The 18,025-nt window shown below is 50.1% G+C and overlaps 1 protein-coding gene across 2 annotated transcripts in view; it reads right to left on the minus strand.

Annotated features, from left to right (window-relative positions):
- Positions 1-10,050: 10,050 nt before the first annotated feature.
- ZC3H3 (zinc finger CCCH-type containing 3) overlaps positions 10,051-18,025 on the minus strand; it is a 315,254-nt gene continuing 307,279 nt past the window's right edge. For both annotated transcript variants that reach the window (XM_084848552.1, XM_084848554.1), the window contains one exon: positions 10,051-15,030. In XM_084848552.1, the coding sequence (XP_084704678.1) occupies positions 14,583-15,030 (448 nt within the window). In that variant the 3' untranslated portion in view covers positions 10,051-14,582. The remainder of the gene's footprint in view (positions 15,031-18,025) is intronic.

Here is an 18,025-nt window from a genome sequence, read left to right on the forward strand (position 1 = left end):
GCAGTCCAGGAGGATACCGTGGTCAACGGTATCAAAAGCCGCTAAGAGGTCGAGGAGAACAAGGAAGGAGCATCTGCCCCTATCCAGAGCCCTCTTCATATCATCCACCAAGGCGACCAAGGCCATCTCTGTCCCAGGCCTGAAGCCTGACTGAAATGGATCTAGATAATCGGCTTCTTCCAAGTGTGCCTTCAACTGCATCGCCACCACCCACTCAATCACCTTGCCCCAAAATGGCAGATTCGAGACTGGGCGAAAGTTGTTCAGGACTTGGGGATCCAAGGAGGGCTTCTTTAAGAGCGGTCTTATCACCACCTCCTTGAGGGCTGATGGTATCACTCCCTCCTCAAGGGAGGTGTTCACCACCGCCCTGATCCCCTCACCCAGTCTCTCTCTGCAGCCCATAATGAGCCAAGATGGGCAAGGATCAAGTAAGCAGGTGGTCGGCCTTACAGATAAAAGCACCTTGTCCACTTCATCAGGAGGAAGAAGCTGGAACCGATCCCACAAAACCGGTTTGCCACAGGCCGTCTCTTGCTCACTAACTGTATCCACGGTGCACGGAATAACACTCCTGATCTGATCAATTTTATCTGCAAAGTACCTTGCCAAGGCCTCACAGGAGGCCTTAGAATGCTCCTGCGGTTCTGGAGCAACTGGACCGACAAGGCTCCGGACCACTTGGAACAGCCTCCTGGGGCAGCACTCTGCGGATGCGATAGAGGCAACATAATATACCTTTTTTGCTGCCTTCACCACCACATGATAGGCTGAAGATACAGCTCTAGCCCGTGTCTGATCCCCTAACACCAATAAGTTAGGGGACTGCACACGCACATCAGAGACCACGTCAAGCACCTCGGCCAGGGAGTCAGTCATGCAGTGGGGTGGGCGGTACACGAGCAGAATCCCCAGACTGCCCTTCGGGCCCAACCTCCAGTACATGCACTCAGGAACTTTGGTCTCCCGGAGAGGGGGTCTGGTCCAGACCAAGGACTCTCTGTAGATAACAGCCACTCTCCCTCCTCGATCCCCAGCCCTCGGCTGCTGTGCATATGAAAATCCAGCTGGACGCATGGCCGCAAGAGTTGGAGAAGTGGCCTCAGCCAGCCAGGTCTCCATATTACATGCCAGGTCTGCATCCTCATCTCGGATCATGTCATGGATGAGGGTTGTTTTCTGGGTAACAGACCTGGCATTGCAGAGCAGCAAACGAAGGCCAGAAGGTGGAGTCACGCCTCCCCAGCCATCCGTTGGCTCTGGACAGGCCCAGAGCAGGGGACAGATATCTCAAAAGTCATCTCAAAAGATCATTGTTTTCCTGCCACTAATGGCAGCAGAGGAACAGCGATCACGAGGAGATCAGGTGGTGGTGGGAAGATTCAGTGGTGGCTGCAGGTTCTGCTGTCTGGGTGCCTGACTGCCCCCCCGCCTCAGTATGTGCATTTGTGAATAGAGGTTAAGCAACAAACAAGCCCCTGCACGCCCACCGCCTTCTCCTCCGCTTTGCTCACAGAACTCCCTACTGCTTTGGGTAAGTGGAGAGATACAAACGCTTTAAAGTGGCCACTTTGTTCTCTCTGTCCTGCATGAACAGTATGCACAAATCCACACAGATGCTATGGGAGTGACTCAGAGTAATCCTGAGGTGCACGTAGGTATGTATGTATTTTTAAAGGGCCTTTGGTGGGCTTTGGGGGAGAGGTGTCTATCCAAGCATCCTAGTGCCCTCACCAATCCCAAACTTTTTGTGGGAAAACTAGTGACAGTTACACAGCCATAAAACCAATTATTCGTTTGTTGTGTAGATGCAGCCATAGCAAAAGGGTCCTGGAGTTGCAACAACGCACCAGTCCCTCCTCCTCGGACACCTTACAAGCAATTGCTCTGCGATAAGCTTTGGTGTGCTGGAGGGCAGAACAGGAGGGATCTGGGAAAGGCACAGCCAGAATCGCACACTCTTGGGCCAGGATTTATCTTCCCAAGATGCCCTGCCACCGCCACCTCCTAATCCCTTCTAGCCCAACGAGTCATGCAGAGCGCCCCTCCCCTGACTGTCGGCAATCAATTACATGATTCCCAGGGAGAGGGACAGGCTCAGGAGAGGGTGGCAGAGTGGCAACATCAAAGGAGTGGAGAAATTTCCTAGCTTCGTTGTTCCAGCAGGGTTATTAACTCCATTACTGGGTTCCCGATGGCGCTAATGAGCAGGACACACGTCAGTGGGAGAGGGAGGGAGAGCCAGGAACTTCACACCTGGCAAGCCCCATGTGCCCCAGTAGCAGCTGGGGGAAGAGCAGCATCTAGTGCCTGCTCCTTGTTCACTGTTGCACTGAGGGCCAGGAGCAACGTGGCCAAAAGAGAGGTGGACCCTCCCTGTGGCCAGCCATCATCTGGTGGGTGCCTGGGGTGGGCAGGTATCTGCCAGGCTAGGGGCTCTCTGTTTTGCACTGGGTTTTAATAGGTGCGTGGGAGTGTCGTTGGATAACCTGGGTGGGGTGAAGTGCAGGGACTGAGAGAATGGGGCTGCCCCTCTTGGGGTGGCTGTAGGTAGATGGTATGGCATTGGGGGATTAACAGGCTAGCTGAGAACAGGGGTTGGGCCTGTTTCCTCTTCCAGTTCTTCCAGCCAGATGGTTCCTGGTGGCCTTGCCAGCTTGCCTGTGGGTCAACCCCTAATCCTTGCTGCTGCTGTTGAAAGTCACGTTGATCCAAAACAAAATCTCCCTCATCCATGATTTAACTGTGGATGAGAGGGCTGACCTAGCATGTTTTACGAAGACCTGGATGGGCAAACTGGGAGGGGTTGGTCTCTCCCAGCTGTGCCCTCCTGCATATTTGGTGTGGCACCAACATAGACATCAGAGAGATGGGGGGTTGCTGCGGTCTACAGGAAATCTATCTCCCCCTCTAGGCTTTCTGTCCATTTGAGTGCCAATCTTAAGTGTTTATATCTTGGGTTTGGTACCCAGGACAGGTTAGGGATTCTGCTAGTGTACCTCCCACGCTGTTCCGCATCAGTCTCCCTGTCTGAGCTGATGGAGGTAGTCTCAAATTTGGTGCTGAGGATGGTAAGCATGATGGTTCTGGGGGATCTCAACTTCCATGCTGAGGCCACCAGATTCAGGGCAACTCAGGACTTCATAGCTGCCATGACAGCCGTGGAGCTGCTCCAGCATTTTATTGACTCAACACATGTCAGAGGACACACATTTGCTTTGCTTGACTGGACAGGAGGATGGTGATCTGAAAGTGGGGGGATTAGCATATATCCCACTGTCATAGTTGGATCACTTCCTATTGCACTTTACACTCTCGGTGGCCTTTCCCTTGTGCAAGGTGCGGGACCTATTAAAACAATCCATACATGGAGACAAATAGATTTCCATGGGTTCCAGGGGGCTCTGGGGGATTCTCCTGCTGGTATGGCTGGTGCTCTTGTCAAAGCCCTGGTCATTCTGTGGAATGCAGTCATGATTTGGGCAGTTGACATGATCGCATCCAAGTGCCCTCTCCCTCTGAGTAGAGCCTGGGGTGGTCCTTGGTGTACAACTGAACTGAGAGCAATGAAGCAAGACAGAAGAGGTTTTAAGATCTTTGTACTGCTGCTGGCTTTTACTTTGGTTTTATTCTTTTTAAGGTTTTAACTTTTGTTTTAACTTTTAAAGGTTTTTATATTATGATTTATAATGCTACTGTGTTTTATGGTTTTAAGTCTTGTTTTGTGAACCATCCAAAGCACTTTGGTTACTGGGCACTATAGAAATGTAGTGAATAAGAATAAACCCAGCGTGGAGGTGTTCTCAAAGCCCAGGGAGACTCACTCCTAGACTAAACCTGGACCTCAGATTAATTTTCTAAACCTGGGCTGGGCAGACATCAGGCTTGCAGGGTCTACTTTGCTTTTTAGTAGCACCCTGGGGCCCACCAACTGGTGCCAGGTGTAAAATAATGACTCAGGAGAGCAAACATACACTTAGAGCAGAGGATACACTCAGGAGTTTGTTTCCAGGCCCTGAACTGAGCTCAGAGCCCTTTCAAGTACAAATCCACTTCTGATCTCCCCCCAAGCTTTCTTTGTTTCAGCAGCCTAATTTGGGGTGGGGGAGGAGACCTTGCTGTTTAAACTACTGTTAAACTATTGAGAGAGTCAGAAACCCTTGCCGATGGACTGCGATCGCCCAGAGGCCTACCAGCAGATCCTGTGCTGCCCACTTCTGTTCTAGGCACCCAGGTGGCAGGCCAGGCATCAACAGAGGCGGAATTCTGTACACCTCTCCCTTCCTCAACAGGCAGACGCCATTAGCCTTGCTTCCCCAACAAGCCCCTTGAGGCCAGATTTACATTTGACGCCAAGCCAGCAAGGAGAACTTCCCTCTGTGGCATTCCACATGGGTTGGCTTTATATTTAGTTACTGAATTGTATCCCACATTTTTTCACAAGATGAATTCAAAGCAGCTCATATAATAAAGCATAATACATAGAAAGGCATCCTACACAGAATTATAAAACCATTCAATACCACCGCTAAAACACCATCGATCACAGAACTGACAGAACTAAAAGCCTCAAAGCCAAGAGGACCAGTCCACTGATCTCCTGGAACAGCCATGTTTTGGCCATTAAGAAGGTGGTATTGGGCTTGGATGTCCTCCCTCTGGACATTCTGCAGTGTCGGGACGGTGACTTTCTGGGCCACTGATCCCTGGCATGGTGGTAGCACAGGGCAAGGTGACCAATTTTAAACAAGACCCCAGAGACATGGGACACCGCACAGGCAAGGTTTTCTTTCCGTCCCAGCATCACCTTTAAATCAGACGAGGGGTTCTTGTCTGTTCTCCCACTGCCGGTGGCCCCACACCTTTCTGGTACAGTCTGCGGCTGCCCCCAGTCCTGGCTGGCCTGGTTTCTTTAGGATGCCACGCATCGTAATTTCTGCACAGAATGAGCAGCTCTGAGAAACCAAACTCAGGCTGCGGGGGGGGGGGGGGAGGCAGGCAGCAATGGTCCTTGCCAGGCTTGGGAATGAATTCCAGGGTGTCTGAAAAGCCCATCTCAGTTCAGAGGCAAACTTTTAAAGCCCTCCAATTCTTCTCCAGCTCAGATTAAAATCCAAGCCAGAAAATAATTCCTGGCTTCCCTCCCTCCAGCCTTCCCTAGTTCCCAAGGCACTGTCCCCATGCTCATGCCCCCAAACACCCTCCTCCCTGTCTCCTTAAGGTCTTACTTGGTCGAGCAGCAACGGCAGGAGGAGCAAGGAGGACATGTGAAGAGGGAAGGAAGGAGGCTCCCTTCCCTCGCTTAGTACCATGCACATGCCTTGTATCAGCAGACCCAGGGCACCAACCTGGAGCTTGGGGGGGGGGGGGCATCCATTCTTCTCTCTCCCTGCATGCACCTGCTTAGTCTCTCTTTACCCAACAGATAAAGAGAAGGGGAGCAAGGTGCTTGGGGAGGGGGAGGCTTGCAGGAAGACTGCTTTGGAGAATGATGGGTGCTTTGCTTTCCAAGTCTTGATTTCCCCCCAGAAATAACTTTTTATTTTCAGGTCAATCTGATGCAAGTGGGGTAAAGTTTGCCCATCTCTACTGCAACCTTGAAACGAACAGTGCTTACTGAAGAGGAACCACAGACAGGCAGAACAGATAGCAGGGCAAATTTTTAAGAGCGAAAGCAAAGCAGAAATGGAGCCAGAAGCTGGAGAGCCAAAGTATGGAGTTGATAAGGGGGCACAAATGCAGCTTAGCTGAGCACTTAGATGCACAGCCAGAGAGAGGAAGTTAAGGGAGCTGCTGGGGTGATCTCACATGCTCTGAGAACAGAATAAAGGGTCTCCAGCCATTCTCTCTCCCTCCTCTGTCTTCTGAGAAGCCCAGGTCCAATCCAAGCACTTCAGGGCATACCTGACAGTGGGCTTACTCAAGCAGGAGACTCAGAGGGGGGCTTTTTTCTGGCTCCTTGCAGGTGGCTGCAAGGAGCCTAGTGGGCTTGTGCCCTGTCCTGTTGGCAGGCCAGAGGAGGGCACCCACAAGATAGAAGCAGCCTGTGTTCTGAAATTCAGAGGTTAATGTTTCTCCCAAATTGGGATTCTTCCCAGCATTGTTCCTTACAGGTGTGCAATGCGATGGCAAAAAAGACCCCTGCCATGTCATTCTTATGATTTATTGATTTATTATGTTTCTATGCCACCTAATAGCCAAAGCTGTCTTTACCCACTGAACCAACTCTCATGATGGGTTTGGTTTTTTGTTTGTTTTAGCCTCTTGGTTTTTAACATTTAAGAGTCAGCAGCTCTAAAAACTGCCCAATCTTCAGCCTAACTAAAATGTTTCTTTTCTAAAATCATGAAAACTACATCTCGTCCCTCTTCTGCACAGCAGCCTTTTTAGTATCATTGTCATTTCAAGAACAAAAACAAACAGAATGAGAGAAAGATGCTGTGGTGGAGTGACACCAAAACAAAATGACGAAATCTACAGAAGTGCTGGGTTGAGCACAAACTCACTTTATTGGCCTTGAATTAAATATGGAAAAGCACCAATTAACAAAAGATTTCAGGTTTACTATCAAGGGTGGCTACAGATATCTGTATTTAAAATAGTTTCATTTAATACATAACTATGGGCCCAATCTACTAAGAGGGTCTCTTGCACAGAGGTGTTCTTGAACACGTCCTATTCATTTCAGCAGCGCTTTGAGCAGGAAACCCTCTTGGCAGATTGTGTCCTACATATTTGTACACATTTGCACTCTGCACATGACCCCTTGGCTGGGAGACCAAAACCCACAGAGACCAAAATGCTAGGAGGGGCTTTGAATCCATCCCTTGCTATGGCTTTTCCCAGGTCCAAGAAAGGCTTCCTCAACTTAGTGCCCTATATTTTGGACTTTGACTCCCATCAGCCCCAGCCAGCACAGCCAGTGGTTAGGAATGCTTGGAGTTGCTGTCCAACATCTGGAGGGCACCATGTTGAGGAAGGCTCATCTAAGAAAATGGACACAACATCGGTAGCTCTGGAGTTCACGCTGAAGCCGGTTTCACCCCTCAAATGTTACAATGGCAGTTCTCGGCAATCCCCATGGGATGGTGGTGCACTTGGCACTGAACATCAGTGGGTGGACGCACTCTCACCGCCTCAGGCTTGTTCACACAGGCACAACAGACCATCCCTTGAACAGCCACTCAGTTATTTGACACTTCCCAATTCTCATCTGATATGTGAGCTGCTGAAAAACATTGCAGCCAAGGACATGCAAGAAGTAATAAATGTGGAACGTTTTCTGCAATAGGGTCCCCATTTTTTATGGTATGCTGATCATACATCCAAGGCCCCAAGGCCCCCCAGATCATTATAAGGTTTTGCGGACCTACTAAGAGTAAATAATTTCAGCTTGAAAGCTTAGCCATTCTGAACTCCAGCTTTCCTCAACTTGGCACCCTCCAGATGTATTGGACAACATCTCCCAGAGTGCTGGCTGGAGAATTCTGGGAGATGTCACCCAACACATCTGGAGGGCACCAAGTTGGGGGAGGCTGGAGTACTCTATGCCTCAGGCGATGCTTAGCTCATTGGCGCACACTTGGACCTTTCTCCCTTATTCATTTGGCAGCTGGCCTTTTCTACATCACTCAGTAAAGGTGCAGCTCCCTCCCCCACCCCCATGTGACAGCTTTCTTGGGTGTACTAGGGAGAACTGAATCCTGGTACATTTTCAGTCTCCTTGATCTACCCATTGTGCAACACAGTCAGGCCTCGTCCATTTAGCCCTGGGATGGCAATCCTACATGCCATTTTTGCAACTGCTGCGTTGATGACATAGCAGCTCCAGTTGGGTTCACTGCCAGGCCTCATACATTGTCCAAGAGGTCATACTTTGGTCAGTTTAGGAAAACATGATCCCTCAGGTCCCTCCTGAAAGAAGCCCCAGTGGCATAACCCATACCCTTGGAGAACAGGCCATAAACAAGCAGTGTCTTAAAAGGATGGGTGCTTTTCCCCGGCAGCTTGCAGCCCAGCGACTGAGCTTCTGGATTTTAAAGCCGCCATCAGCTCCGTGGTCACTCTCTCTTCTCCCAGTCCAGGCTGCCTTAGACCCACTCCCAGAAACTGGGGCCATCTCTGCCAGACTGGACCAAATCAGAGAACTATACCAAGAGCATCGACTCTCCTGTGTCTTCTGGAGTTTGCAACGTATACGTATACCAACTGAGAAAGGGGCAGGGGCAAGGAGGCTGCACAGGGATGCTCTCAATATATAAGCACCCAAAAGGTTTGGTCCAGGAGGAAAATTCATCAGGAAGGGAAATCCGGGATCTCTCTCCTTGGTTTTACAGTAGTCATCCAACCCCACTCCCCTCAAAACACACAGCACTTAAGTCTCTGGCCCATTTACTTACAGAAACCCAGGCACACCTCCCACTGTTTGGTCCAAGGACTGTCGCAGCACCGGGATGGGTGGCAAACACTGGCACCGCCTTAATTTGATTAAAATTGACTTGTTTTTAAAATTAAAATTCAGATATGAAAACCACATTAAATTATTAGCATGTCAGCTTGTGCTGTTTGACCTATTGCTGTCCCGACTTTTCTGGCTGTGCTGAAGTGAATGGGAATTACGCTGAAAGTGGCGGATTTGGGACAGCTGAACTGTGGACGAGTGACCGGTGTGCGTGCGTGCAAGCGAGAGATTATTTGCACAGGGACTTTATCGAAACGTGGAGGTCTGGTTCCTCGGTCACGGCGAAGAGCGTTTGAAGCGCGCTGCTGGATCAGACCAGAAGCCTCTGGCCAAGCAGAGGCAGAGGCCTCTCTTGGGAGGACTCCTGAACTCAGGCCTGCCTCTTCTACACTGTACATTCAAAGGGTGAACCAGGACCGTCATGAGCTGGGGCTATTGGCTGGCTTCTCTTCACCCCTAGCTAAATGACACCAGCAACGGTTTGGCTGCTCTGTGGACGAACAAAGCTCGCAGTGCCATGAAGGAACAAAACGACACGCATCCATTACTCAGAGTGGGCAGCAAATGTGGGTAACTAAAACTTCAAGGGCTTCCTTGTTTGCACAGACCAGCCATCCCCAACCTGGTGCCCACCAGATGTTGTCCAATACATCTGGAGGGTACCAGGTTGGGATGGCTGGTATAGACAGACCTCAAGAGGACAACCCTGAGATGGCAACTACAGAGTCCGAGAGAGTAAGGCAAGCCCCATGAAGTTCACTGCCACTGAAATGAATGGGGAACAAGAAATTGTCATGCAGTTGCCACACAAGAAGTGTCGGAGAGGGACCGTCTCCTTCCCCCAAGACCTCCACAATTTGCAGAGAGGCCTTTCTGGTGGGTGAGGGCACACTCAAATGTGTTCCTGGTGCTGCTTCCTGGCTTTGGAATTCGCTGCCTTCCTGACACATTCGTTTTAGGTGTGCAAGGAGGTCTTGTCTTTGCTTGTCCGTGGCTGTTCAAACATGAGCTACTCCTCCCCTTCCTACCCCCGCCACCTCTGCTGCAGCCTGAAGTGGTACAGTCCAGAAAGAGCTGCCTCAATGGCTTGTCAAAGCCGGGTGCAACAGTTTTCAAGGGCTCATCTCCAACATTTTGCAACCAGAGAGAACCAGGAAATGGTTTTTCCTGGGAAACCTTTCCCTGCCCCACCCCGCACACTCCATTTTATATTTACATGATTTTAATCATTGTTTTAAATGCTGTTTCCTCCTCTGGCTGCATGGGATAGAGTGGGTTAAAAATCCAAATAAATACTTAAAACATTAACAGCGCAATCCTATGCATGTTTACTTGGAAGTAAGTTCCATTGTGGCCAAGAGAGCTTAGTACCAGGTCAATGTGCCTGGGACTGCCACTGAAATATTTATTCCCCCCCTAAAAAAAGGGACCCACCTGTGCAGTCCAGAGATTTGGCCTACAAGTCCGGGGGCTGCTCATGAAAAGGTGTTTGAAGAAGAGGAAGTTAATATGAATTGACTGCAAGGGGCAGATCCTAACACAGCCTGAAGAGCATCTGCAACCCTCTCTTCGGGTGAGATTTTTGTTGGGGGGGGGGGGCCTCAGAGGATGGCACAGCATTTCACATACTACCAAATGGAATTGATAGCTGAAATTTTCTAGGCAAAGAAGAATTGTTCAGCTATATTATTACACCATCGAGACCAAATTGGAATCCTCATCAACAGCAGCACAGAAGCCCGTTCCATGCAACAACCTGGCTATAAAGCGACACAGAAGAGTGAGGGATTGTCCAGGAATCAAGCTCAGCTTGTGACCAATTTGCAGCCTGATTCCAAAAGCTGTTGTGTTGGTGAAGAAGACCGGAGGGTCAGGAGTGGGGAGTTCAGGAGTGGGGAGCTGTTAAACCAGAGCAATGGCACAAATTGCAAGGTTCCGACGGTGCTGACCTGGGCTGTTTTGCAAATGGAGCGGTGTCAGCCTCAATGCTCCTGCCGCAACAGTGGCCTTCTCCACCGGATGCAGCATCCAATAACTATGGACACAGAGCAGAGGTATGTGAACAGCAGAACCAACTGGTGCAGTTCTTGCTGGATCATACCACTTGAGACCGAGAGGGGAGGGAACTGCATGTTTAAATGCCCGCCTGTGCAGAAGAGCTCAGTGAGAAGCAACGGAATCTGAGCAGGTCCCAGCCTCTCCGCCACAGTGATTAAAAGCTCAGTTTTGATGGCTGCAAATATCAGTCCCCAGGGCTCTTGGCAGGTGCTGTTTGAAAAGAATTTGAAAGCCTCCTGGATTGTGGGTGACGGTGGATGCTGAATGGCTGAGGAATGAAATGCTGTGGAGTTGTCAACAGCCCAAGAGATTGATTCCATTACATCCAGCCAGGTACCAAATCTGGCACCTTATGAAAAAGGGCAGTGAGTCAGGGAAGGGTTCCTCTGAGCTCTGTCCAATAAAGCTTTTCGTTTCGTCATAATGTTGCATCTAATTAGGGAGATGGGAGAGGGGTGCTCTGAAGGAGGGTCTAGGAAATGGTCACCGGTATGATCCCAGGTCAAAAAGCTCATCTGACTGCATTCTGTGTTGTGGAGGTAACTGCTGTTGTCATTTGGACATACAATTTAAAGCGGATTCTCTGAGTTACTGCAAGAAAAACATATCCAAAAAGACTCGCCCTCAAGAGAAATCCTTGGCTTAGAGATCTCAAGAATGGCTTTTTTTACTTTGAATTCTTTCCTGTTTGACAGACTTGAGTCTTGGTGTTCTCTTTGGATTTTGTGGTTGTTATTACATAAGAGGCTGGAAATGTCTCCAACAGGGATGCCACTTAACCACATGGTGAATTGGGCCCCCTGTCTCCCCAAAGGAGGAGTCAGACCTCTGGCAGCCCCTCAGCACCTGAGTCCTTGTGATACAAGTGTCAGGTAGAGGTCGTTTCCAGAGCTACCATTGAACCCCCACCTCCTTGATATTTTTATATATATAATATATACTAGCTCAGGGTCACCCAATGAAAGTGATGGGCAGTAGATTCAGAAGAGGGAAAAGGAAGTCCTCCTTCACCCAACACACAATTCCTTTATGGGATTTCCTTCCTCAGGGTGTGGTGATGGCCATTGGCTTAAATAGCTTTAAAAGAAGATCCTCCTGGAGGACAGGCCTAGCAGTCACCATTAATAACGACAGCTAAACAGAGCCTCCCTCAATACGCCTAAATACCAGATGCTGGGAATAAACACTAGGATAAACCAGCCTTCCCCAACCCGCTATCCTCCAGATGTGTTGGACTACAGCATAGCTGGCTGAGTGATTACGGGAGGTGTAGTCCAACACATCTGGAAGGCACCAGGTTGGGGAAGGCTGGGATAAACAACAGAGAGGGATGTTGCCATCCTGCTCTATCAGAGGCATCTGTCTGGCCACTGCTGGAAACAGAATGCCAGGCCAGGTGAGCCCACCGTGTCTGATCCAGCCAGGTTCTTTAAACATTCTTATCATCTACCATGACTGGCAGCTGCTCTTTGCGGTGTCCCTTGAAAGTGATTTTCCAAGCCTGGCTACCTGAACATCTTGACCCAGAGACAGTTGGGATCAAAGCTGAAACCTGCTGCAAAAATGGCTTTGGTCTCTCCGAACGTGCTCAGCCTTGCTCATTATTCCAATTGCACTCCAGAAAACTGAAGTTTTAGAGAGTGCAGAAAGTTTATGCTTGCCCTCCCTGGCAGAGCTGCCTGGCCAGCACTCCTCGGCTCCAGTCTAGCGGGAGCATCGGCAGACAGGGTGTTAAATCACAGAGATAAAGCAACGGAGAGGGGGAAATAAAAACAGCCCAATCAAATGGGTGTCTGCTAATGACCCCCTCGCAGCTCCCTCCATCCCCCTGGAAGAGAGAGAAGTTGGGCAAGGAAGTGCCGAGCACGGCAGATTGCAGCTCTCCTCCCAATCAATCTTTTATTAGCTTGTTGCTCTGTGGGGATGAGCTGGGCTGATTTGCCAGCTGGGGATGGGGGGAAGTTTTGTTGCTTGCCGCAAGCATGCCGGTTCAAGGCTGACGTGGCTGACGTGGCCTGTGCAGTGTCCAGAGCAGAAGGATGCCCTTGGGTCGCTTCAGGTGTGGCTTTTTAAAGGCACGGAGTGGCTTCGCGTCGTCCAAACTAGTGAGGGAGGAGGGAGGAAGTGCAGGCCCACTTCCAGGCCCAGTCAAGACACCCACCAAACCAGAGGCCTGCAACCTGGCACCTCCTCTACATGGTCCAAGCTCCAGACGCCAGCACTGCTGTCCACAGCTCAGAGCCATGTGGCTTTTCTGCCGCAGCCTGGAGCTCAGATCACACAGAAGCAGACCCTGCGCTGCTGCAGGACACAGGAAGCCGGCTTCCTGGGATGGGCGCTTGCACTGCCCCGGGGAGGCCCATCTCACACGCGGAGCACTGCTTGCCGCCTGGAAGGGCCACAGGCTGCTTCCTCCCTCACCCTGCCCCTTGTGGAGAGGACGACCAACGCGTCCTGCGGAGCAGACACACGCCTCACCCTCTTCCTTACCGTCCGCACAGCAGCATGCCTGCCGGCATTCAGATTCAATCTACAAGGCCGGCACCCATTTTGCTAGAAAAGTTCAAGTAAAGACAGCAAAATGCAACTTTGCCTACAAAACCAGGTCAAGTACAAGCCCTGTGGAACAGCATCCACCCAGCCAGTTCCAGCCACTGCCGCAGAACTAGCTTTTCATGAAGTACCTTCAGCCCCAAAGTATTCATGTATGAATTCAGCAGTGGGGCTCCTCGCAGAACAGACATAACTCCCCAGCACTACCACAAGGGGGAGACTCTATCCATGGTGGTCCACATGGCAGGAAGGGACTGGCGCAGGGCCACGCATGGGCAATTCCTTGCAGTCACTATGAGAAAAGATGCTTATCCTTCCTTAGAACCCATCCCGCAGGGGTACAGTGCCCAGCTGAGAGCATGGGGCACTTTTGCCTGGACACGTCCTTTGCTAAGAAAAATTCCTTCCCAAGGGGAATAAGTCATATATCCAAGACTCGCCCAGAGTTGGGGGACAGACAAACCAAACGAGAGGGGGAAGAAATATAGAGTGTGCCCCAAATGCCAGTGAAAAAAGCAGTAAGTTGGCTACTGGCCTTCTAGCTCATCGGTCCATACACCAAAATGCAAAGGCACAGCTTCCTGAATTGTCCTGCTTGGGAGAGGCAGGTGACCACTTCAGTCCTCTGCCTGATCAGGATGCACATACAGAACTGGGCTGGGGGAACGGTCAGAGGAACCTGGACACCCTCAGCAATTGCCCCTGCCCTGTATTAGATCTCCAAAATGTTCACCCACCCTGGGTAAACTGCAGAATTTGGGGTGGGGGTCATGAGAGAACAGGCAAAGGGCCCCATTGATGTGGTTATTTCTCCACAGCTCCACAACTAGTTCAGGAAGAACCAAAAATCTGGAGAAAATGAAACACTCTCTCTCACAGTGCAGACCCGAATAATATCTATATAAGAACTTTGCAACGTATCTCTACAAATATAGACATTTTGTTTCCATCTGCATAATAAAAGCATCCAGGCAGGTCTACTTTACACATCATTTTGTGCAGGAAATCTGGCATTAGGTATCCAAGTCACCTTGCAAAGGGTTGGAATATATTTCCCTCAAAGGCTTTCCCCCCACCCAGAATGAAAAGGGAAATCACTGCCAACCCCCTGTGCCTGCGAAGTCCCTCGAAACACCACCTCTCTCAGGATGAAGTTGGGTATATAAGCTTCACACCTCAAACATCCACCCCAATGGCTTTGAAGTGCAGTGGCTAGCGTTCCCATCACCAAGCGCCCCCTTAGCACTGCAACTGGGTCACAGCTGGAAAACACCCAGTATTCGCCAGACATAAAACTGAAAGCAGGGGCAGCCTTGCCGTGCAGTCAACCCAAGCTTCAGGTGGAAATGCTTTACAGGATGCCTCACAATGCCACAGAAAATGACAGGGCACAGCACTAGGATCTGCATGCAACTGCAAACTGCCTCGGGTCGGCCCAGAGCTAGGGGAAAGGGAGACATTTTGGCATAGGATTCTACATAGAGTCTCTCTCCAGGTGAAGCCACTGTGACTATATTAAATTCCAGCCCACACTCCAAAGCCACCAGCCACTGCTGGTCCCAGCTGAGGCTCGTATGGCCCCAAGGGGCCTGAAATTTGGGCAGAGGCTTCTGCAAGCACCCTCGTGCCCCCTGAGCTTAAGCCGGAGCTCATGAAAGTCTGAGAGGCAAGGGTCCTCAATGGGAATAATGAAACCGCAAAACTGCCCTCTTGCACCGCAGGAGACTGGGGTGGGCTCTGTCCACGCCCCACTTCTCACGTAAAAGGGGCAGGCGGCGGCCAGGCTGGAGTGACAGGCCAGGCCTTTGCACGCCTCCCTCAACCTGCATCTTCCTGAGGTAGTTGCCAGGGTGGCTTCAGATCCCTGAGAGGTTTGACTGTGAGCGTGGCTGTCAGGCAGGTGTCCGCTCCCGACAGAAGCCGTCATCACAGCCGGGGCTTGATCTGCAATGGCTTCCCTAAGGAAAAGGAGAGGGAGAAAAGGACGTGGTCAGTTCCAACATTGAAAGGGGTCAAAACAAAGAGTTAAAACCATTTAAGGACGCAATTCTATGCACGTTTAGAAGAAAAAAGTCCTTATGCTGGTTGGGGCACACTTGGAGTTGTAGGACTTTATTCTGTCTAAACATGCACAGGATTGTACTCTAAGACCCCCCCCCATTAAAATGCCAAGAACTGATAAAACAACTAAAGTCAGAAGCTCCATCAAATGCCTGGGATTAAAGTCTTCACCTGGCACTGAAAAGATGACCATGTTGGCACCAGGCGGACCTCAGTGGGGAGAGAATTCCATAATCGTGGGGGCATTGTATAAATTAATCTCTAGGCATCGTACAGATTAAAGCCTACCCTGACCTACCTCACAGGCCCGGTGTAAGACAAATGGGGAAGGGTGGGGGTGGGTGGAGGAAAATATGCCCACTCCCCCCGTGAGCTCCTGAGAGGAACAGCAGGATAAAAATGAAGGAAGAGCATCCAGAATAAAGAAATCCCACTGGAAACATCAGGGCAAAATCTCTCAAACATGAGATGTCAAATGTACAAACAGGCTTGGTGGACCAAGGGGGAGGATGGGGAGGGCAAAGCAGTGGAAGCTGGTGGCTCTGATGTCAGTGGAGTGGTGAATCCGCTCTGGGTTTCAGTCAAAACATCCGCACCTTGGATAACTCTTTAGAGTCCCAACTCAAACCCAGAGTGGATTCACCACCCCACTGACATCGGAGCCACCAGCCTCCACCGGGGGAAACAATTAAAATGCATTCTAAACAAAACAATGGAGGTGTTTTTTTTCAGTAAACAAATACTTTTGGAGCTCGCATATTTTCCAATCTGGAAAATTCTCAGTGAAAACATACAAAGCAGCCGGGCCCAACCTGGCACCCTCGAGATGTGTGTGACTACAACTCCCAGCATAGCTGGGTGGGGGGTGCTGGGGGTTGTAGTCCAACACATCTGGAGGTTGCCAGGTTAGGCCAGGCTGATATAATGTGTAGAAACCTCACACATCTCCCCCCATTAAATTCAGCTGATGCCAATTTTGAATTTTAAAAATGAGATGTTATGCTTTTAACGTGATTGTGGGGGCAGGGGAACGTCTACACTCTACACAAACCTGTTCTTCCCCATTTGGGGGGAAAAGACATCTGGGTTGCAATTCCAAACCTTGCCATAGAGTGGTGCTGTGAGCTGTACAAAGACGCCACAAAAGCAAGATCTTTCTGTACAATGGGAACAACGTCTGTACAATGGCACCGAACGAGCCAGGGATATGGTGCGGAAACCAGCCTCCTGACAGACCATGTTTTCGAAAGACGGGCAAGTTTCTGGATCTTATGGCTGCAAAGAGCAGCCTGGAAATCACACGGGAAATGCACGCCCCGGCTAGCGGGAGCAGACGATGCTAGGCAAGTAAGTACATGCAAATTGGTTCAATGTGCATAATCTATAGAGGAAGCAGAATTTGGAACAGCTCCCCCCCGCCCCAAGTACAGAATGTGTGTAACTGCAACAATGCAACGTTACTTTACAAGTGGGTGGAGCCCAGTGCAAAACTCATCCATGGTTAGGGCTGCCGCGTCTGTTCAGGCACAGACCCCTGGATGCACAGACAGAACTTGGCGGGTGCCTGGCAGGTCAGGGGTGGAACCTGGTGGGATGGGCGGAGCCTAGTCAGGCTAGTTGAACCCGATGGGCATGGGGGCGGGGCTAAGAGCAAATGCTCCCATGAAGCCAAGCAGAGAACAGCCAGACCCCCTTTGATGCTGGCCCCTCAGCCTGAACTTGAGTGCCCTGCCCCAGAGACCTTGAGAGGGAGGAGGAGAGACGTGAACGCCAGCTTGAGCCCTGAGAGACCTGGCAAAGTGGTGGTGACCTCACTTCAGGGGCCCTCTCGAAGTCTGCCTGCATGATTGCAGAGAGGCAGAGGTCTTCTTTGGGTTTGCAAAATCCCTTTTTCTCCCCACTCTGGCCTGGTTTCCAGCATCTCCTTCAGACTTTTTTTTTTTTTTTGCTAATGTTTCTGCCTACAGAACAAGATGGCCCAACTTTTCTCCATGACTGCTGGTCGGGTCTGAATTACCTCCTGGGAATCCCCGGCCACTGAGGCCGAGGCTGTTTGGATACAGTTTCCCTGTCCCCTGATTGTATGCTCAGGTTATTCTGCAGGAGGCACCAGGAGGTGGGAATGTGTCTGTGTTTTCCAGGCTTCAGCTTAAAGAGGACTGAGAGTCTTGCATGCCTGTGGGATGGCAGGAGGCAGGGAGAAACCTGAGACCAGCCAAGATACAAATGCACCCCCCTCCAACATTGCGCAAATGGAAGCAGGGACGCTGCCCACTAGGCATGGGCAAATCTGACCATTTCGATTTCTCTCCTTTTCTCCTTTTTCCAATCTTAAATTTGGTTCATCCTGAACTATGAGAATTTTGTATAAAAAGTGTGTATAAAAATGTGTGTGCATTTTTGTATGCATTTCTCCTCATGCATGCATTTTGCCTAATATACACATTTTTGCAAGCAAATTGCCTAATATAATGCATTTTAAAAGTTATTTCTTATACACATTTTTGGTGTGCACTTTCCCTAAATACATGCGTATATGTACAGTTTTTTCTAACTGCAGAACTCAATTGCAAAATTAGAGAAATGTGGATTTCGAAGCATGGCTGAGTTTCGGTTCAGATACAGGTTCAAAAGCGTGAAATTAAAATGCAAAGCCAAAGAATTTCGCCTGTCCCTACTGCCCACACAACTCCCGAACCCTCTTATACTGCTAGAGCCTCTCAACATCCTCCCACTGAATATTGTCTTCATTTATTGATGCACCTGATGAAGTGGCCTGTGTTCCACAAACGCTTCTGCCAGAATAAACGGATTAGACTTCAAGGTGCCACAAGACTCTGTTGTTTTTGCTGCAACAGATGCACATGGCTGCTACCTGTCTGGAAATGGTGG

The sequence above is a fragment of the Heloderma suspectum genome, chromosome 4 (genome assembly GCF_057233095.1).
Source record: "Heloderma suspectum isolate Gila_16-S chromosome 4, 16-S_ref, whole genome shotgun sequence".
NCBI classification, from domain to species: domain Eukaryota; kingdom Metazoa; phylum Chordata; class Lepidosauria; order Squamata; family Helodermatidae; genus Heloderma; species Heloderma suspectum.